Below are 22,500 nucleotides of genomic sequence, written 5' to 3'. Positions count from 1 at the left end.
TACTACTAAGTAAACAGCATACAAACGACACAATAGACAAACGCAATACATTACATTACATTACATTGCATTTGGCAGACACTTTATAACCAAAGCGATTTTCAAAAGAGGACATAATCATAGCCAACATCACTAGCAAATACAAAGTGCACAGGAAATAAACAGAACAACAAGTGCACCCGCGCCCCCCAATTTCGCACAGTATAACCCGTTAAGACATGGTCCCTGTTCTGAAGTCACTGTTACTAGAATGGTAATGACCAAGTCTGTGTAGTGTCATAGTAGTGTAGCACTGGTGGTAATCTTTTCAATGACATTTACAGCATTACACTGGCAGAAGAACAGTGTGTATTATGAAGCTACCTGACGACAAAAGGACAAAATCATCCTGAGAGTCTTTAAACTCTATGTGAACACTAGAACATCTAAAAGTAGTGCCGAGCTTCCAAGTCAGCATTAAGCCAATGCACTAATAACAGTCTTGAGTCAGAGAGGGTGGGCCGGCTGTCGACTTGATAATGTCTTAATTACACACAGACTAATATGCACACGTGTCGCTGATGAGGAAAACAGGGAGGCTTTGTGGCCTGAGTTGTCGTCTACTATTGGACTCAACTGAACACACCACAGTCCTCTACTATAGCGGGTCGGGGCTATTCCCTTTTTGAAATATAAGTGTTCATACTTTCACATTTGCTCCCTATATTGTACTGAATTGACGTTAATAGGCATGATGAAGATAGAGCTTAATTGCTCTTTGCTCGTAAAACACACTGTGTGTATGCAGAACAAACAAGACACTTCCTGGCCTCTCACCTTCCAAAACAGCGACCTTGACACTTGGTGTGGGAACGGACATGGATACATACACACACAGACACACACAGACACACACAGACACACACAGACACAGACACAGACACACACACACACACACACACACACACACACACACACACACACACACACACACACACACACACACACATCATGTGTCACCTTCGATGGTGGTGAACTTGAGTGCAGGGGTGTTGAGGGTCTGGAAGCGTTCCGCTGTACTGTGATGTCGAACACACACATCACTCACTTGCTCGCTCACTCGCTCGCTCGCACGCACGCACGCACGCACACACACACACACACACACACACACACCCTCACACACACAAGCGTGCACATCCCTCTCACCTTCGATGGCGGTGAACTTGAGTGCAGCGGTGTTGAGGGTCTGGACGCGTTCTCCCTGTACCGTGATGTCGGCCTCCTGCAGGCTGTGCTTCTGTAGCAGGTCATCCACCTCCAGCAGGTGCTTACCAAAGTCTTTAGACAGCAGCTGCATCTGTAGGCAGAGGGCAGCAAGAGAGAATACATTCAGGGCCGGATTAACGCACAAGCTCGATATGGCTGCAACCTAGGCCCACCACAGGCTAGATATGGCTGCAGCCTTAGGGCCCCCACAGGCTAGATATGGCTGCAACCTAGGGCCCCCACAGGCTAGATATGTCTGCAGCCTAGGGCGCCCCACAGGCTAGATATTGCTGCAGCATAGGGGCCTCCACAGGCTAGATATAGCTGCAACCTAGGGCCCCCCACAGGCTAGATATGGCTGCAGCCTAGGGGCCCCCACAGGCTAGATATGGCTGCAACCTAGGGGCCCCCACAGGCTAGATATGGCTGCAACCTAGGGGCCCCCACAGGCTAGATATGGCTGCAGCCTAGGGCCCCCACAGGCTAGATATGGCTGCAGCCTAGGGGCCCCCACAGGCTAGATATGGCTGCAGTCTAGGCTCTCACACCTGCCTTACTAATACTCCTCTACACAGTTGACAGACACGTTTTCCGTAATGTATTGTGTGTAATGAGTTGTGTACTTTATGTCTTTGTGTTGGCTATTGGGAGGGAAAGTAATCTCATTTCCCCCTGCTGGCAACATTCCAAGCCTCTGCATCAAATGAATGTTTTTTTTCTTTAAAAATTACATCAAAGTAGGAGCAGCGACTGTCATATAATATGCATGTTAGCCCGTTTGATCGATTCAGGTGGTAAAATGTTCGGTTTTTAACTGATATTAGCATGGCCAAACATTAGCCAGAGAGGTGGTTACTCATCATTACAGAAGCCATCATATCTACTAGAGAAGCTAAAACCAAACCAAACTAATCGAGTGTATATATGTGTAATAAGACGCCAATATGGAACTCACAGGATTACAAGAATGTGAAGAAACGCGAAGAACTTGCGTTCGTTTGTTTCCCTGTGTTGTCAATGAGGCCGTTTCTGACCAGATTGGCACAATTTCTACTTTTCTTAAAAGGGCAAAAAAATGACTCAAGATTTCGACAGGTATTAGTTCATCCTATTGTGTAAGCTGAAACATGTGTCTGGTGTGCTAGTTCAGCGTCATATCTTTGTGGGATTTTTTTTTAAAACTCGTCTATGGGAGTTGCAATAGGATCGCCCTGGTGGTTGGAACGTAACCGCTAGGATCGCTGTTTTCCACTTTCCCTCCCAATAACAAGTTATTATGGTGGTGAAAACAAATTTCCCTTTGGGTAAAATAAATCTAATCAAATCTAATCTAATTCCTAGCGCAATTTGCCCTCCAGGTTGGGCTACAGCAACCTGTAGCCTAGGAGACCACCTTAAAACCACCCTCCACTGCTCCATACCATACCTGCATCTCCTCCATCCAGTCGATCATGTACACCATCTCCTGGAAGGTCTTTTGCAGGGCCAGGTTCTTCTCCAGCCGGGCTTTCCTGCCCACCACCAGCTCCTTGAGCAGCTTCCACTGGCCCAGAATGTTCTCCTTGCGCGCAGAGATGCGGCGGATGTCATAGTAGTTCTCCGCCTCCATCTCGGCGGCCAGCTCCACCACCACGCCGATGCGCTCCTCGTATGACGAGATGTCCGCCTCGATCGCCTCGTGCTTCTTCATGGCCGCCTCCACTGCTGGCAGGTCGTAGCCAAAGTTGTCCTGGAGACACACAAATAAAGAAACAAATAAGCAAACAAACAAACAAAAACAAAAAAATTGAAAATGAAATGTTTTAAAAGTTTGGTCATGCCGGTTCATCACAAAATACTGTATTCTAGTTGGCAGGTCATAGCTGAAGTTGTCCTGGAGACGCACAAATAAATAAGCAAATAAACAAATAAAACTAATTTAAAAATGAATGATTTTAAAAGTTAAAAGTCATGCCGGTTCATCACAAAATACTGAATTTTAGTTGGCAGTTCATAGCTGAAGTTGTCCTTGAGACACAAGAGAACAAATAAAAATATGTATATGTAAAACTCAAACATCGTGAATGATGTGAAATGGTCAAATGTTATGTGGTAGGTTAGTTGGTATCTTGGAATATTATGCGGTAGAGTAGTTGGAATCTTGTAATGTTATGTGGTAGCTACAAGCTAGTGGAAAAATGGAGATGTTATATGGTACGTAGGCTTGGCAGAGCCATCTAATACGAGAGACAATCGGAGACCCAGAAGTCGGTTGGGCATGTGATACATGCAGATTTAAATAGACAGCAACTTTCTGTTTGCTGGAGAGTAACACAGAATCATTACATACCAAACAAAGATTAAGTAAAAACGAATTACATTTACTTTTACCACACTTTCTGTGTTCTATGGCCACCTCCTGGAACTAAGTAACTCCTTCTGTTGGAACTATGGTCAATGGCGATTTACATGTAAAACGCTCCGTGAGGCTCCATGAGAGCCGCCATTGCTGTGGAAGGAATGGGCCATTGTGGTCTCTGGAAATGACGTAACTCTCTAATTAGATGGCTCTGCCAACGCATCCACCTCTTCATATGCAAAATTAAAAGCTCTTATTTTCTTTGCGTGCATAATTAGGCTAATAGACAGGGTATGTGACCGGATTGTTTTGATTTTTTTTACCAACAGACTGCCCTGCTTCAGAGTTTGGATTCAGAGTTAGGATTTTCTAACTTAAGATAGGATGGGGGGCCAAAGATAAGATAAGAAACGGCCAAGGACTTAGGAATTCTTTCTGTAATAGGAAGTTAGGAATTTTCCTATTTTACTGTTCCTATCTTAAGTTAGGATGAACAGTTAGGATTTTTTCTGTTATGTTGCCCCAGGACTGTTATGTGGTAGGTTAGTTGGAATCTTGGAATGTTATGTGGTAGAAGTTGGTATCTTGGAATGTTATGTGGTAGAAGTTGGTATCTTGGAATGTTATGTGGTAGAAGTTGGTATCTTAGAGTGTTATGTGGTAGGCCAGTTCGTATCTTGCAGTGTTATGTGGTAGGCTAGTTGGAATCTTGGAATGTTATGTGGTAAGATGGTTGTATGTTGCTATCTTGGATATGTTATGTGGTAGGCCAGTTGGTACCTTTGGATGTTATGTGGTAAGCTAGTTGTATAGTGCTATAATAGATATGTTATGTGGTAAGCTAGTTGTATGTTACTATCGTGGATATGTTATGTGGTAGGCTAGTTGTGTGTTGTATCTTGCTATGCCAGACTCTCACCTGTGAGACTAGCCGCTGGTTCTCGTTCAGCCATGCTTGTCGCATGGTGGTCTTGTGGTCGAACCGCTGAGCTAGCAACTCCAGCTTCTCCTGACGAATCAGCTCTGTCCTTAAGGCCACACCCCTTTCATGCTCCGCCTTCTCAAGCCTCTCCCAAGCCTGTTTGGATGAAAGAGATAACAGCAGAGACGCTTGATAAGGTAGAGATGATTCAAAAGCTGTTTCTTCCGGGATCCACATAATAAGGCACCCTTTAGGAGACTAGGAGACTAGGAGAATGAATGAAGTTCATTGGAAAGTCATGCCATTTAGAAGACCCGACTTGATTCCACTTTTTTGCATTGAGGACGCGTCCTATAACTTTTCTTGGTCTACCTGTACTATACTGAAAATCTACAAAGTAGAAGGCAACTTCTGTAATTGTAAATATTGAAGATTAAAAGAAGTGAGCCCATACAGAGAGAGAGAGAGAGAGAGAGAGAGAGAGAGAGAGAGAGAGAGAGAGAGAGAGAGAGAGAGAGAGAGAGAGAGAGAGAGAGAGAGAGAGAGAGAGAGAGAGAGAGAGAGAGAAAGAGAGAGAGACCTTGTTGATGTCAGAGATGAGCTTCCCCTCATTAGGCACATATGGCTTCTGGTTGTTGGCTCTGAGTTTGCTTTGGATGGTGAAGAGAAGCACCTCCAGGTTACCCTTCTCCTGAAACCTGCACAACACATGACACAAACACATTAATATTTACCACTTAGAGGAGTTACAAGTGAAGAGCCAAAGACATACGTAGATACCCAAGACTGGAAAATAGGGCGTTTTTTGGGAAGCAAGTTTGTTGATTTTCGGTAGTCATTCACTCCCACTCTAAAATTAACTTAAACTTCTTAAGTCAACTTCACCACAGAAAAATGCACGATTTGGTATAAACCAAAGTAACTGAAGAGATTCCTGTTGCTTTAGGAATTCTAAGTATTTTATGTGGAAATTAAGTATACACGTAACTCACAATACATCCTCTATGTACAGTGCCCTCCATAATTATTGGCACCCCTGGTTGAGATGTGTTTTTTAGCTTCCAATTATTTTATTTTTTTTCTAAATAATATGGGACCTTAATGGAAAAAAAGAGAAAAATCCAACCTTCAATACAAGTGCATTTATTCAGTGGGGAAAAAATCCCACATAAAGAAATAATTATTTGACATCAAATAATGTGTGTCACAATTATTAGCACCCCTGGTGTTAATATTTTGTACAACCCCCTTTTGCCAACAAAACAGCACCTAATCTTCTCCTATAATGTTTCACAAGATGGGAAAAGACAGAAAGAGGGATCTTCAGCCATTCCTCTTTGCAGAATCTCTCTAAATAATCCAGAGACCCGGGTCCTCTCCTCTGTACTCTCCTCTTAAGCTCACCCCACAGGTTCTCAATGGGGTTGAGGTCTGGGGACTGAGATGGCCATGGGAGGAGCTTGATTTTGTGTCTGGTTGTCTGTGTAGATTTGGCCATATGTTTAGGGTCATTGTCTTGCTGAAAGACCCAGTGACAACCCAGCTTCAGCTTTCGGGCAGAGGGCAACAGATTTTGATTTAAAATGTCCTGGTATTTCAAGGCATTCATGATGCCATGCACCCTAACAAGGTTCCCAGGGCCTTTGGAAGCGAAACAGCCCCACAGCATCACTGACCCACCCCCATACTTCACAGTGGGTATGAGGTGCTTTTCAGCATGCGCATCTTTCGTGGTACGCCAGACCCACTTAGAGTATTTGTTGCCAAAAAGCTCAATCTTGGTCTCATCTGACCAAAGCACACGGTCCCAGTTGAAGCCCCAATACCGCTTGGCGAACTCCAGACGCTTGCGTTTATGATTGTGAGTGAGGAAAGGTTTTCTCCGTGCATGCCTCCCAAACAGCTTGTTGGCGTGTAGACAGCGCCTGATGGTTGATTTGGAGACTTTGTGACCCCAGGATGCTACCATTTGTTGTAATTCTGTAACAGTGAGCTTTGGAGATCTTTTGATTTCTCTTACCATCCTCCTCACTGTGCGTGGTGGCAAAATAAACTTGGGTCCTCGTCCAGGCTTGTTTACCACTGTTCCAGTTGTTTTGAACTTCTTAATTATTCCTCTCACAGTGGATATGGGCAGCTGCAGTTGAGTGGCAATCTTCTTGTAGCCTCTGCCTGACCTGTGAAGGTCGACGCACATCTGCCTCACTTGTATGCTGTGTTCCTTTGTCTTTCCCATGTTTAAGAGTGGATAAGAGAAATGGCCTCGGTGTCACGTCATATTTATACCCCAGGGAAACAGGAAGTGATGAATTACTAATTAAATGTTCCTACATACTCTGGTAAACTTTGTAAACTACTGTAGAAATGACAGAAATGCTTCAATTATAATTATTTCCTGGGAATTGTTAAGGGTGCCAATAATTGTGGAACAGGTGATTTAATGAAAAATAATTATTTTTTAGTCAGGGATTTTTTTATTTTCTTACAATTCATTTGAGTTGAAGGCTACATTTTTCTACAATTTTCAGTGTGACAGTATTCTTCTGCAATAAACACTGAATTTATTTTAAGGCTTTTAACACATCTCAACCAGGGGTGCCAATAATTATGGAGGGCACTGTATTTTGATGTAGGTCTACGTCCTATTCATAACACAAGAATGTAGCATCCATGTTTGGTGTCATTGAGAGAGAGAGAAATATTTAAGTGATTAATTACATTAATTAATGATTCTTTGTTCAGACATTAATCAATACCTAAATTACTTTAAATGGGGGCCAAAACACATTTTAATCTAGTTTTGATTTAGCCTAATTATAATGTTCGCAAGCAGAATTTTGGTCACAACCTAGACACAAACTAAATTCCGTGCACCCCCACCAATCTCTGGCGCACCCTGAGGGGGTGTCTGCACCCCAGGTAAAGAATCACTGGTTTAGCATGACCATGATTTTGTTGTCTGTTTTGTTAGTTGACCAGGACCAACTGTTGTAGCTACTCTTATAGAATATGACTATGTTGTGTTGAAAATGTTCACTCCTTGACGACATACAGTAATTGGTTTGAATTTTCCTTCAAAAATTAAAAAATTACAATGTTCAGTTGAGAACAGTGTCTTCAAGTGCCCTGAACTCATGGCCCATACTACATCAACAGTCAAATACATTTCTAATTCTAGTAAATATCTGATTTTTCATTCAAGCTCATGGTCCTCATAGCATCTTAGGACCTTTGTGACGTCAAACTGGTGAAAAAATAGAAGCAATCAGGCACTACTTAGGACTTATTTTCTCGTCACTTTAGTAACATTTGATGTGCTTTTCATAACAGAGCAGCTACCAATTTCAGTTTCCAAGCCTGGGGTCTGTCCTACAAAGTGCAATACCCACCAGGGCCGTTTCAAGGTATTTTGGGGTCCCTAGGCAATGAGAGAATTTGGGGCCACTTTTTTCTCTTCAATCTCTCAAGAGAGATTTTTGATAGCCGTATCTTTGCACTTTTCGGTCATTGAATTTAGGGAGGTACTGCCTCACACACAAAGTTCTCATTAATGTAATTTGAATAGAAGTGTGTATGTATGTACAGGGAAGAGGGGGGGGCTTTCAGCTGGGGGCCCTAGCCAATTCCCTTGTTTGCTTGCCTGGTTGTGAAAGGCCTGATGCCATCTAATGCTAATGGGACGGTTGGAGTGGCCTCCACCAACTCAGCCCTTAAGGGTCTGACTCATGCTCTCTCCCGCCAACTTCACTTCACTTCACTTCACTTCATTTCAGCGGCAGAGACAGTAGCAGGCAGCAACAAGGTGAAATCATGCTGAATGCGTGCGCTTCACCGTCACAGGCCAGGGTCACCATGACAACAGGTTCAAGGGAGAACGGAACACATAGTTGTGGGCTGTGAGTTGTAATAGAAGTAGAAGTACTCTTAAAGATGTAACTACAACACGAATAGTATGACATTACATCATTGAAGCCATGTAATATCATACCACTAGTTTTGTGATTACATTTGCAAGAGGACTTCTACATCTACCAGGCAACCAGGCAACCCGGGGCGGCACCCAAAAGGGGGCAGCATCATCGTGAAACCCCGCCCCACCATGAACACCCGCTCCTAAATTACATTGGGAAAATCGCTACAGACACGTTAAAATGGTTATAAACATATTACAAACCATTTAAAACTGTTATTTCTAGACTAGTACCACATTGATGTAATAACGTTACTACAATTTGTTTTTGTCAATTGTTATAATAAGCGTGTTTTGTCGATGTTTTTTCACCGTGGGCAGGGCCACTGCGAAAGGGGCAGGGCGTCTGAGGGGGAACAACTCATTGTAGGACTGCCCTTGAGCGAGTATATGTATATATTTGTAATATTAACAATTAATAAATACAAAATTATTAATATTTTAACTTGATATATTGTACTTACTTGATGGGTTTTTCTATGGTGCAATAGGTGGTGAATGCTTGGAGTTGTTGCTGCACCCCCGTGAGCGAGTTGGCGAACTTCTGGTTGCTGATGATGCTGATGGTCTTCTCAATCCACTCCAGCAGCTCCGACGCCAGCGCCTCATACCGCTCAATGATATTCTGGCCCTCGATTGCATTGTCCAGAACCTTTTATATTGTCATAAAATTAGATCACAACCAGGAATCAGATATCAAACCAAATCTTTATCAAATAATAAAGGCAGAAAAGCCCTAAAAATACATATATATTTAAAATATATATATTGCTAATTAAATAAACAATTACAAACACCCACAAGCAAAAATCTAAACTCTATGAAATTCCTATGAAATCCCTGTAAACTATTTCATTTTTCCTTATGACGAGATTCAACTAAATTCATTAACTTCCATCCTATAAAGACAATATCTAAAGCAATACAAACCTGATTTTCAGCACTATGTACTCCTGACACCTGTGCATCATCTTACCTTTCCTATTCGTTTCCCCTCCACAATCAGGGCCTTCATCTTGGAGAAGTAGTGGTAGAAGGACACCACATAGGTGATGATGGACTTCTCGTCTGGGTTCTCTGTGTTCACATCTGGGTTTACAACAGAGGAGCAAAAGAGCAGAAGGAGAGAAAAGGAGTGCTGTGTCACAATGACAATGGGAGTTGGAGTTGGAGCCGGGTGAGGCATATATGCAATTTCATTGTGTGCACTTGTGTGCAGGGGAGTGCTGTCACAATGAAAATGGGAGTTGGAGTTTCCCAGATGGGCTTTCTTTCAAAAACATTGGCACCTGCAAACTATCAGGCTCAAACCATGTCATATGTTGTGTGGTGGCACCGTCTGCATTTTGCTCGGGACACAAGGAGGTGACATGAGCAAAGGCAAAGCGAGGGGAAATTCAGTGTTCCATTCTGTCAGCTGAATCAAATCGACTGCAACCTTTCCTCATTTGCACAGGATGAAACAAGCTTCGCTCGTCTTCTCATATGAATGACTGGCTTTGCGAAATGTACTTGTATTCTGTGTCTCTGGTGAATGAATTCTATATTTGTCTCAGACTCAAATACATGGTCCTTATCAAAGCATAAAAGACCGCACAAATAGATATAAAAACATCACTGTTTAAAAATACCAAAGAAGGCCATGCCGTTAGATCTTTCCCCATCTCTCGATCCCAACTCGCTTCCTGTCTCTCCTCCACTGTCTCATCATGAAAAAAAATGACAAAGAAGAAAGAAAGAGGGACAGATGGTTGGAATGAAAACAAGTGATACAGTACCTTCTGGGTCCAGCAGCTTGGTGAGACCAAGGCTCTGTTCTGCGACGTTGAAGGCTTGCTGGAGGTTGTGCGTGGCATTGGACCTGGCCAACTTGTGGAACTCAATTAAGTCAGGTCTGAAAATATGTAACAAAAGGATTGGTGTCAGAGGACTGCAAGAACATTATTGCGAGTAATTGAGTAATTTTTGATATACTGTATGTTATGGTCTTCAGTATGGTCAGAGAGAGAGAGAGAGAGAGAGAGAGAGAGAGAGAGAGAGAGAGAGAGAGAGAGTACAGTAGTGTACCTGTGTCTGTGTATGAGTGTGTTGAGAGAGAGAGAGAGAGAGAGAGAGAGAGAGAGAGAGAGAGAGAGAGAGAGAGAGAGAGTACAGTAGTGTACCTGTGTCTGTGTATGAGTGTGTTGAGAGAGAGAGAGAGAGAGAGAGAGAGAGAGAGAGAGAGAGAGAGAGAGAGAGAGAGAGAGAGAGAGAGAGAGAGAGAGAGAGAGAGAGAGAGAGAGAGAGAGAGAGAGAGTACAATAAGTAGTACCTGTGTCTGTGTATGAGTGCGTTGAACGCCAGGCCGTCCCTCCAACAGTTGGTGAAGTTATGGATGTTCACCTCAGGATACCTGCATGACATCACACCACACACACCTTTAGTTAACATAGCACACGCACACGCACACGCACACGCACACGCACACACACACACACACACACACAATCACGCAGGTGCGCACGCACGCACGCACGCACGCACGCACTCACTCACTGTGTTGCAGGATTTTCTCCATTTTCCCTATTAACTAGCTTAATAAAGTAATAAACTGAATAAAAACTTGCACAGCTTTATGTTTTCCTCCAGGGAGTTACAGGTATATTAAAACATATATTGACAGCGACAACCAGCTGGACCAGTAGATGTTGTATTCTCACTGACTTTCAAGCCAAGACAGTGAATCCAGCGAACAGAGTTGTACACATACACCACCACACTGCCATTGAGCCTCAGGCATCAATACAGCTGTCCCAGCTGCTTACTGCCACTGATGCCAAACCATACAATACAGATATATTCAGGTATTACTAGATATGTGTGCCTTGTACTGCAGTGATTTGTGCTTGAGATCATTGCGTCATGGTGGTCTATTGCACCATTCAAAAGTGTGATGTTCCTGGAAGACGTCTTATAGGGTGAGGTCTTAGAGGCAATTTGCTATATTCGTCAAAAATATACCGTTGTTATGAACAAAAAATAGTTATTACAGTGAGTAAAACAAACATAGTACTTTGCAGAATTCAGCAGTAATAGATAGTATGTTGTTAGCATACTCTGTTATATGGTTCATTTATATTGATAAGATAAGATAAGATAAGATAAGATAAGATAAGATAAGATAAGATAAGATAAGATAAGATAAGATAAGATAAGATAAGATAAGATAAGATAAGATAAGATAAGATAATCTTGTAAAGTTGCGTTTTTTGGTTTAAGATTATATATTGAGCATAAGTATTATATTATTACATTACACTTAGCTTACGCTTTTATCCAAAGCAACTCAGAGTATTGGTTACAGTCCCTGGAGCAATGTGAGGTTAGGTGCCCTGCTCAAGGGCATTTCAGTCATGGAAGGAGGTGTAGAGAGCGGAAGGGTGGGACTCGAACATGTAACCATCTGATCTTAAGTCCACCTCCTTAACCATTAGGCCACGGTTTATATTGGCTGCATGTATTTATTAGGGGTGGTACGGTTCACAAAATTCACGGTTCGGTTCATATCACGGTGTCAAGGTCACGGTTTTCGGTTCTCTACGGTTCATTTTTTTAGTTCATGATAAATGATGCACTGGGAATATTAAACAATATTTATATAACTGCAGTTATAAAGTGATGTATAGGCTTATAATAGGCTTATTGTATAGGCTCATAATGTGAAAATGGTGTGATTTTAATTGTGTAATCCTCTGATTGGTCTTATACGCTAATGTTTTAATCAAAGAGACTGGATAAGATAGTCCTAGAATCTCTGCTTTACATTTTTTCTGGGCAGTACATGAATAGCGGTTTGCGACGGATTGCATGGTTCGGTTCGGTATGTGTGTGAATTGTACGGTTTCGGGTTTCGGTGCGGTTTGTGCCATCCCTAGTATTTATATGTGTTTGCGTATGTACAGTGTGTATTCTCACCCAGCCGTTTTCATCTGGCACCACAGCAGTAGGGCATCCTTAGCTGAACGGGTCTCTCTGTTGTCCTCCGTCTCGATCTTTATTACCTGGATCTGAGAGTGGAGAGAGAGGGAAGAGAGGGGGGAAGAAGACAGGACACATGAGGAGAAGGAGGGAAGACAGGACACACGAGGAGAAGGAGGGAAGACAGGAAAAATGGGGAGAAGGAGGGAAGACAGGAGAGATGGGGAGAGAGGGAAGACAGGAGAAATGGGGAGAGAGGGAAGACAGGAGAGATGGGGAGAGAGGGAAGACAGGACACATGAGGAGAAGGAGGGAAGACAGGAGAGATGGGGAGAGAGGGAAGACAGGAGAGATGGAGAGAGAGGGAAGACAGGACACATGAGGAGAAGGAGGGAAGACAGGAGAGATGGGGAGAGAGGGAAGACAGGAGAGATGGGGAGAGAGGGAATCAACAGGGGACACAGGTCAGCTGCCGTTACTATCGTATTGTGATACATGTTGACACACACGCACAAATAAACAGATATAATAAATGTGCCCAGATATGTACACCAACATACAAAACACGAAAGCACAGACATCTGACAGTGTGTAAAATACAATATTTTTCATGTGCATGTTGGCTCTGTACAGTAGTTCATATAAGCTCTCTATACCTAGACAACACAGACATTTAACAGAATGCTAAATGTATTATTTCAAACACACACACACACACACACACACACACACACACACACACACACACACACACACACACACACACACACACACACACACAGGGCCGCTGACAGCCTTTGCAGGGCCCGGGACAAAGTCATTTGAAAGGGCCCCCAATCTAATACACACAATGTGATGAGGATCCAATTTTGGGCCCCTTCTCTCCCTGGGCCCGGGACAACTGACCCCTTTGTCCCCCCCTGTAGGCTTCCCTGCACACACACACACACACACACACACACACACACACACACACATGCACAGCTCTCACTTCACCACGTCGAGTGTAGCCTACTCCCTGACACCATGTCAGCCTCTCTAATCACTAATCACTTTCCCTCTCAGCTGCTCTGCCCCAACCCGCCTGTCAATCACTCTCCATCACGGCGAGGCGAGCACATGCGGCGTCATGGCGATCAGGGCTTGATTACACTATACTGCATGTGGCTGTCTCTCTCTCTCTCTCTCAAGCATGTCTACGGGGTAGATTACAAAATGTTTGTTTATGTGTGAGTATGTGTGTGTGTGTGTGTGTGTGTGTGTGTGTGTGTGTGTGTGTGTGTGTGTGTGTGTGTGTGTGTGTGTGTGTGTGTGTGTGTGTGTGTGTGTGTGTGTGTGTGTGTGTGTGTGTGTGTGTGTGTGTGTGTGTGTGTCTTTCCATGTGTGTTTTGTCCCCTGAGAGTAAACATGGATTGCTAAATGATGTGACTGGCTTGGCTATGTGGATATAGTGGCCCAACCTGCCCTCATCAAATAAAGCGTGTCCCAACACGCCCTCAATAAAGATGGCAGCCCAACTCAGCCTCATCAGAGTTGGCAGCCCAACTTACCCTAATAGAGCTCATCAGTGACGTCAAGTAGATTTTATGTAATTCAATGGTGATATTAAAATATTTGTGCAGGCGGAAATGGTAACTTTTCACGTATTAGTGGGAACTCCCCCCAAAACATGATTTATTTAATTAAGAAGTGACATACATCTTTCTTACCTACATCGGGTATAGGAATGTTTACACTGTTAGTAATATAGTCTATATGCTGCAGAGCCAGAGCTCCATGCTGTTTTGTAGTCCATGTCATATTACTACTCCAATGGAGTATACACGTACTGTAGTGAATTCAATACTGGGACGCTATCGAGAAATTATGATGGTGCTTCTGCACTATCTTTCTAGTATGTATTCACAGGTCTCGAAGAATGACAAAGAGCCTAAACTCTTATTGCTGTCCTGTAATTCAATCTACCAGTTATGGCAACACGACACCAGATAACATACAACGCCTTCGAGACTGCAAGCAGTACAATAGTCAGGCTATCGCAATCATTAATCTATGTCCGATCGATACATACCATACCACCCTTGCCGATGTTAAATATATCTCAGGATCGAGACTAAAGTCACACACTGGTTCGAAGACAGATTGTCTTGTTAAAAGGGTCTCGGAAAAAGACATTTTATTATTCACGCCTGACCTCATGTGACATGAAACGGGTTTAAAAACGGCCCCTACAAAGCGGGCCTCAAGACAGCACAGAAGGTTGCCCAGCTTGGTTGACACTGGAGCGTGCTTTATGCAATGGCACCTCACTCCTTTCCCTGTTGAACAGCCCTACCAAATGCAACAAAACATTATTCAGTGGGAGTTCCATCATTGCTGACACCTTGAAAATATGGAGTCACATTAAACGATACATAAAAGCACCCAGCACTTATTTAGACAGCCCAATATGTAATAACCATGCATTCACCCTTGGCAAGACAAATGCAGTATTTGCAACATGGCTTGAGAAGGGAATAAGTGACTTGAACTCATTGTATATAGATGACATTTTTGCCTCTTTTGCTCAGCTTCAAAGCTTGTATAACATTCCAGCGTCTAATCTCTTTAGATACTTTCAAATACGTGAATTCACAAAGAAACACACCCCTAGTTTCCACATCAAACCCTGCCATGAAACCCTAAACATGATAAACAGATTCAACCCCCTTGATAAAGGGGCAGTCTCATATTTCTATCACTCCCTAGTAAAGATGAGTCCCAATGATTCCTCTGCCCATAGACAAGCATGGGCTACTGAGTTAAACGAAGAGATAGGAGAAGTGTTTTGGGAACAATGCTTAGAAAATATAAATGATTGCTCAGTTAATGTTAGACATAACCTGATACAATTCAAGACATTGCATCGTCTGTATTATTTTAAGACCAAAATTCACAAGTTTGACCCATCAACATCACCACTTTGTAACAGATGTAAAATTACTGATGGGACACTTGCCCATCCTCCCTGGTCTTGCATTAAGTTGTCATCTTACTGGTATGAAATGTTTCAATGCTTTTCTAAAGCCTTCAAGAAGACATTTAAACCAGACCCACTGGTTGCCATTTTGGGAGGGACAGGGGGTCTTCTTTTGGCTAATACATTTGAGGCTCAAGCTGTATCTTTAGGAATGGTTGTGGCAAAGAAAATTATCCTGCAGATGTGGAAAAGTGACTTTGCACCAAGCTACGAAATGTGGCTAAGGGAAAGGGGGAATGTGTTGAGCCTGGAGAAGATCAGGTATCACAACATGGACAACATGAAGTACTATCACAAGATCTGGGATCCTCTATTGTCCTACATAAGAGGAGAAGACTGACTACTGTATTGCAAGACCCGAATGCCTCCTATGCACTGTAATGTAACACCATTTCAAGGACTCTGATACATGTTTGTCAATATGTGCTTTGTTCTGTGTATAACACACACACACACACAATATATATATATATATATATATATACAGTGCCCTCCATAATTATTGGCACCCCTGGTTGAGATGTGTTTTTTAGCTTCCAATTATTTTATCTTTTTTCTAAATAATATGGGACCTTAATGGAAAAAAAGAGAAAAATCCAACCTTCAATACAAGTGCATTTATTCAGTGGGGAAAAAATCCCACATAAAGAAATAATTATTTGACCTCAAATAATGTGTGTCACAATTATTAGCACCCCTGGTGTTAATATTTTGTACAACCCCCTTTTGCCAACAAAACAGCACCTAATCTTCTCCTATAATGTTTCACAAGATGGGAAAAGACAGAAAGAGGGATCTTCAGCCATTCCTCTTTGCAGAATCTCTCTAAATCATCCAGAGACCTGGGTCCTCTCCTCTGTACTCTCCTCTTCAGCTCACCCCACAGGTTCTCAATGGGGTTGAGGTCAGGGGACTGAGATGGCCATGGGAGGAGCTTGATTTTGTGTCTGGTGAACCATTTCTGTGTAGATTTGGCCATATGTTTAGGGTCATTGTCTTGCTGAAAGACCCAGTGACGACCCAGCTTCAGCTTTCGGGCAGAAGGCAATAGATTTTTATTTAAAATGTCCTGGTATTTCAAAGCATTCATGATGCCATGCACCCTAACAAGGTTCCCAGGGCCTTTGGAAGCGAAACAGCCCCACAGCATCACTGACCCACCCTCATACTTCAGAGTGGGTATGAGGTGCTTTTCAGCATGCGCATCTTTCGTGGTACGCCAGACCCACTTAGAGTGTTTGTTGCCAAAAAGCTCAATCTTGGTCTCATCTGACCAAAGCACACGGTCCCAGTTGAAGCCCCAATACCGCTTGGCGAACTCCAGACGCTTGCGTTTATGATTGTGAGTGAGGAAAGGTTTTCTCCGTGCATGCCTCCCAAACAGCTTGTTGGCGTGTAGACAACGCCTGATGGTTGATTTGGAGACTTTGTGACCCCAGGATGCTACCATTTGTTGTAATTCTGTAACAGTGAGCTTTGGAGATCTTTTGATTTCTCTTACCATCCTCCTCACTGTGCGTGGTGGCAAAATAAACTTGGGTCCTCGTCCAGGCTTGTTTACCACTGTTCCAGTTGTTTTGAACTTCTTAATTATTCCTCTCACAGTGGATATGGGCAGCAGCAGTTGAGTGGCAATCTTCTTGTAGCCTCTGCCTGACCTGTGAAGGTCGACGCACATCTGCCTCACTTGTATGCTGTGTTCCTTTGTCTTTCCCATGTTTAAGAGTGGATAAGAGAAATGGCCTCGGTGTCACGTCATATTTATACCCCAGGGAAACAGGAAGTGATGAATTACTAATTAAATGTTCCTACATACTCTGGTAAACTTTGTAAACTACTTTAGAAATGACAGAAATGCTTCAATTATATTTATTTTCTGGGAATTGTTAAGGGTGCCAATAATTGTGGAACAGGTGATTTAATGAAAAATAATTATTTTTTAGTCAGGGATTTTTTTATTTTCTTACAATTCATTTGAGTTGAAGGCTACATTTTCCTACAATTTTCAGTGTGACAGTATTCTTCTGCAATAAACACTGAATTTATTTTAAGGCTTTTAACACATCTCAACCAGGGGTGCCAATAATTATGGAGGGCACTGTATATATATATATATATATATATATATATATATATATATATATATATATATATAAAATAAAAAAACGGCCCCTACAGTGGAAAACAGCTTACAGTGTAAAAAGGAAGTGCAAAGACCTTACAGCTAATGACTAAGCATGTATTATTTGGGGCTATTGTTGGGGGTATTATTTCAGGCTAGAGGCCAGCTTTTACACGCAAGTTTTCAAGTTGTTCTTTTTGTTACAGCTTGCTTTTCAACTAAAAATGTTGGTTGGTGGGAGTGAGGGTCTTTCTGAATGAGCGTGTGTGTGTAATGAACGGTATATTTGTATGAATGCATGTGTCTGTGTGTGTGTGTGCAAGTAATATCTTTCTGTGTGTGTGTGTGTGAGTGTGTGTGTGTGTGTGTGGGTGTGTGTGTATGCGTGTGTGTGTGTGTGTGTGTGTGTGTGTGTGTGTGTGTGTGTGTGTGTGTGTGTGTGTGTGTGTGTGTGTGTGTGTGTGTGTGTGTGTGTGTGTGTGTGTGTGTGCGACGTAGGAGTAGGTAATATTTATGCATGTCTGTGTGTGAATGTGTGTGTGCATGTGTGTTGTTACATGTGTGTGCACGCTTATATGTGTGTATGTGTATGCAATGCATGTGTACATGAGAGAGTTTGTGTGCGTATCTGTGTGTGCATGTGCGTGTGTGCATGCGCGTGTGTGCGACTGTGCGTGTGTACGTGTGTGTGTAAGATAACACTGCTGCAGTGGCAAGGCTTTACCTGCTGACTGGGCAAAGCAAACTATAGCAGAGAAAGAGAGAGAGAGAGAAAGGGGGGGGGGGTAGGCTGACTGGATGCACAAGAGAAAGAAAGAAAGAAAGAAAGAAAGAAAGAAAGAAAGAAAGAAAGAAAGAAAGAAAGAAAGAAAGAAAGAAAGAAAGAAAGAAAGAAAGAAACTAGTAGAGTGAAAGTGAGAGAGAGACAGAGAGAGAGAGAGAGAGAGAGAGAGAGAGAGAGAGAGAGAGAGAGAGAGAGAGAGAGAGAGAGAGAGAGAGAGAGAGAGAGAGAGAGAAAGAAAATGGGAAAAGGAAAGAAATGAGAGAAAAATAAATAAAGCATAAGAGACAAAAAAGAAAGAGGGAAGGAAACAAAGATTGCAAGCATAATGGCTGACCTCCACCACATGAGGAGGAGCGGAGCGGTGCAGAAAAAACAGGAGTGTCATATAAACAAAGCAGACAGCACAGCCTCAAAAAGATGACCAGAAACCGCCCCACACACTTAAAGGTTACGCGAAGACAATGTGCGTGCGTGTGTGTGTGTGTCTGTGTGTGTGTGTGTGTGTGTGTGTGTGTGTGTGTGTGTGTGTGTGTGTGTGTGTGTGTGTGTGTGTGTGTGTGTGTGTGTGTGTGCACGCTCATGTTTGTGTGCACAGTGCTGAATGACAGATGCGGACAGTACAGAGAGAGAGAGAGAGAGAGAGAGAGAGAGAGAGAGAGAGAGAGAGAGAGAGAGAGAGAGAGAGAGAGAGAGAGAGAGAGAGAGAGACTACAAGAGTGAAGAGTCATAGACTGAGGCAGAGCTGGAGCTACAGTAGAGCTCGCATGCCCCACCCTTGTCTGAAGCGCCAGTGTACCGTAGCAGAACACTACAGCACAGAATACTACAGCACACCACAGCAAAGCACAGCACAGCAGCACTGGATTACGGCAATACAGCATTAAAGCAGTGCAGTAGACTATTATGGCACAGTGCAGTGTAGCTCAGTTCAGCTTCCCTTCCCTTCACTTTGGCCCCAGTAACACTCTTGCCCCTGTAACCTGCAGTATCGTATTCTTTCCTGTTCCATGGGCATACTATGAGGCTTGCAAGGCGTTTCTAGCAGATAATCTAGCAGGTAATTTTCCACACTTAAAATCTTCTTTTGTCGTTTTTAAAAAAAAAAAAATTTAAGACTGATGAAGTCGAAATGTAATGCCGTCATATATATATATTTTTTAAACAAAGGATTTTAATTGTGCAGACCCTTTTTCCTTTTCACCCTTTCCTGGGATGTGCACAATCTTCACCTTCACCTTCACTTTGACTGTTCCTAGCAGATGGACCTTGAAAGGAGCAATCGTGTTGCAATGAGAAAAACATGGTGCAATATAATTGCCTCCGACTGTATCTCCCTGTCCACTATAACTGCCTTCCCTCTGCATCTGTACTGTACATAGGTGCAGAATTGGGGGACGGGGGGACTGACATTTTTGACCCCCCATAGATGAATGTGGAGGGGCGAAAAAACCCAATAACAATGAAAATGTGCTGTTGTCTTCTATCTGCCTGTATACACACTTCAGTCATTACAGTATTCTACAATTTTGACCCCTCAAGCTGAAATTGGTGCCTTTGGTACTGTACAGCAGGGCAGCACTGGATTACAGCACTAGACTAAAGCAGTAAGTCAAGTGAAAGCCCAACAGGGAAACTCCAACTCCCATTGTCATTGTGACACAAGTGCACAAAATTGCATTCGTGCCTCACCCGTGCAAGGGGGTAGCTCCCAATGGCACCTCAAGGGAGCAGTGCGGCGGGACGGTACCATAGTCAGTGTACCTCAGTCATGGAGGAGAATGGGGCAGAGCACTGGTTAATTACACCAACCTGGCGAGTCGGGAGTTGAACTGGCAACCTTTGCGATACAAGTCTGACGCCCTAACCGCTTACCCATGACTGCCATACAATAGAGTGCTTTACAGTGCATCTGACTTCAGCTTCTCTGGCTCTGTCCTTCTGTCTACATACCGTATCCCCCTCTACTGTATATATCCTTCTCCCTGTTCCCGTTTGTGAAGAGGTAACATTTGTGAATGGGCATCATGAAGCATGGAAATAAAGTCCAACAAATATTACACCTTTACAGTATGCCTCAATCTTCATCACTACTGCCTCTATGTCTCTTCCTCTAACTCTACCTATTCCATGACCTCTGCCTCAAGCCCAGCCCCTGCCTCTGCCACTGTCTCAGTCTCCTCCTCTCCACTCTACTCACAGTATGCAAAATTCAGGAGGCCATTCAGCTTCCATCCCCCAGGCTTCAGGCCACTCCAGGAGCTGGCACTTTGCCAGCGTGCCCTGGCTCACCCACAGCAGTAGTGGCAGAGGGAGGCGGTAGCATGGGGAGTAGAGACTATGGCAGAGAGAGGGAACGCTAGGTAGGTAGAGAAGAGCGAGGGCAGCCAGAGGCATGGAGGCGGGCACACCAGCTGGAGCTGGAGCTGGAGCCAAGGTTGCCAGATATGATTTCCATCCCCAAAACACCACACACACACACACACACACACACACACACACACACACACACACACACACACACACACACACACACACACACACACACACACACACACACACACACACACACACACACACACACACCACACTCTACAAAGTTTGTACGTTTCATTGCCCATCTCACCCCTCGTGAGCTGTGCCATCAACCACACTCACGCCACCCACGTGATGAGTCACCTCTGCCCAAACCTCCTCACCTCCGTTGCAGTCTGGCATCATAAAAAGGTGTGTTACAAGCATGCTAGTGAATTCTGCTTGTTGGTACGACACCTTTTCGAGTGAAGTCGTGGAGGGCAACGCCGCACAAAAGAAGTTTTGTCACCTGACCAACCTTGTGTGAGGAAAGAAGTTTGCCCACGGTCGCAACGGATTTCTGTAGCTAAACGACAAAACTGCTAAGCTGTGCCCCAAACCCTAATCTGTCAGTAAGGCAATATTTTTGCAGCTTTACTTTTCGCAACAACAGTAAAGCAAGCAAGAATAAAGGCAAAATTGTGCCCAGACCAAAACAACCACTAACCCTAACCAGTCCCAGGGCGTTGTAGAGCACGATTTAACATGCAAAAGCATTCTGCACAAACACAAAGACGGAAAAAAATGACATTGTATTTATTTATACACATTCTCATGATGCCATGTTGTCAGTTGCCACTCACCCCCTGCCCTCCCTCCCCCATCCACAGTACAGAACCACAGTGAGTCCGAACCACACTCCCCTCCACTCCCACTCCTCTTCCCTCCCCTCTTACCTCCTCCACTCTCTTCCCCATCACACACAACACCTAAACCATCTCACCTCCACAAACACCGCCCTACCCCTCACCCCTTCACCTCCTAAATAACTCCCTTCCCCTCCCCTCCCCTCACTATCCCCAACACCAGTGTTGTGCCAGTTCACAGATTTTCTGAACTAGTTCTAGTTCAGTTCATAAATGCTCAAAGTGAACAGTTCACGTTCAAAGTTCACAATTTTAATTGTGAACTAGTTCAAAGTTCAGTTCATTTTCACTTTTTTCATAAAAATATTCAAATAAATACTTTTTTCACACCACGAGCTAGAAATCATACATTCTTTGAAACTGACTAGACATTTGCTCATGACGCTGCAATTGTGGGTTTCATACCAGGTGATGAAACTTGCAGCATGCAGTACAGACAAGGTAGACCAGTTCTAGCCTAGTGAAATGAAGTCTACTAGCATTTCAATAAATTCATAAATTAATTGCCTAAATAATATATATATAATATGAAATATATATATATATTATATAGCCTATCTGTTTGTGTATGAATTCATTTACATGAGCAAAACTCTTGAATGAAGGTAGACCTAATGAAGGCAAAAGTCAAATGCACAAATATGCCTATATATTTTTAAGGAAATTGTGTATCTTATGTAACACACTTATAACACACGTGTGATACAGTGATTTTTCGTTTAGGGGTTGTACATGTTCCACAATGTAGCCTAGCAGTCGATAATCAGCTGATCTACCTGCTCCTGTGAGACCACCACAGACGTCCTCTATGAGGCTGCTGGCAGTGTCCTTTTATATGTTTGGGCTTGGTAGGGGTCTTCTCCCCCTTTCCTCCCTAATAAGCCTCGAGGGCGTGCAAATGCATTCACACCGGATGGATGTT

The 22,500-nt window shown here is 43.3% G+C and overlaps 1 protein-coding gene across 1 annotated transcript in view; it reads right to left on the bottom strand.

Annotated features, from left to right (window-relative positions):
• Window positions 1–22,500, bottom strand: part of LOC134454137 (spectrin beta chain, non-erythrocytic 4-like) — a 133,135-nt gene that overhangs the window by 96,668 nt on the left and 13,967 nt on the right. Inside the window, 9 exon segments of the mRNA XM_063204941.1 lie at window positions 1,189–1,339; window positions 2,675–2,977; window positions 4,506–4,664; window positions 5,089–5,206; window positions 8,943–9,130; window positions 9,455–9,567; window positions 10,257–10,372; window positions 10,790–10,870; window positions 12,433–12,524. Coding sequence (XP_063061011.1) covers window positions 1,189–1,339; window positions 2,675–2,977; window positions 4,506–4,664; window positions 5,089–5,206; window positions 8,943–9,130; window positions 9,455–9,567; window positions 10,257–10,372; window positions 10,790–10,870; window positions 12,433–12,524 — 1,321 coding nt within the window.

This window comes from Engraulis encrasicolus, chromosome 8 (genome assembly GCF_034702125.1).
Source record: "Engraulis encrasicolus isolate BLACKSEA-1 chromosome 8, IST_EnEncr_1.0, whole genome shotgun sequence".
In the NCBI taxonomy this organism is placed as follows: domain Eukaryota; kingdom Metazoa; phylum Chordata; class Actinopteri; order Clupeiformes; family Engraulidae; genus Engraulis; species Engraulis encrasicolus.
This window is presented reverse-complemented; position numbering and strand designations above follow the sequence as displayed.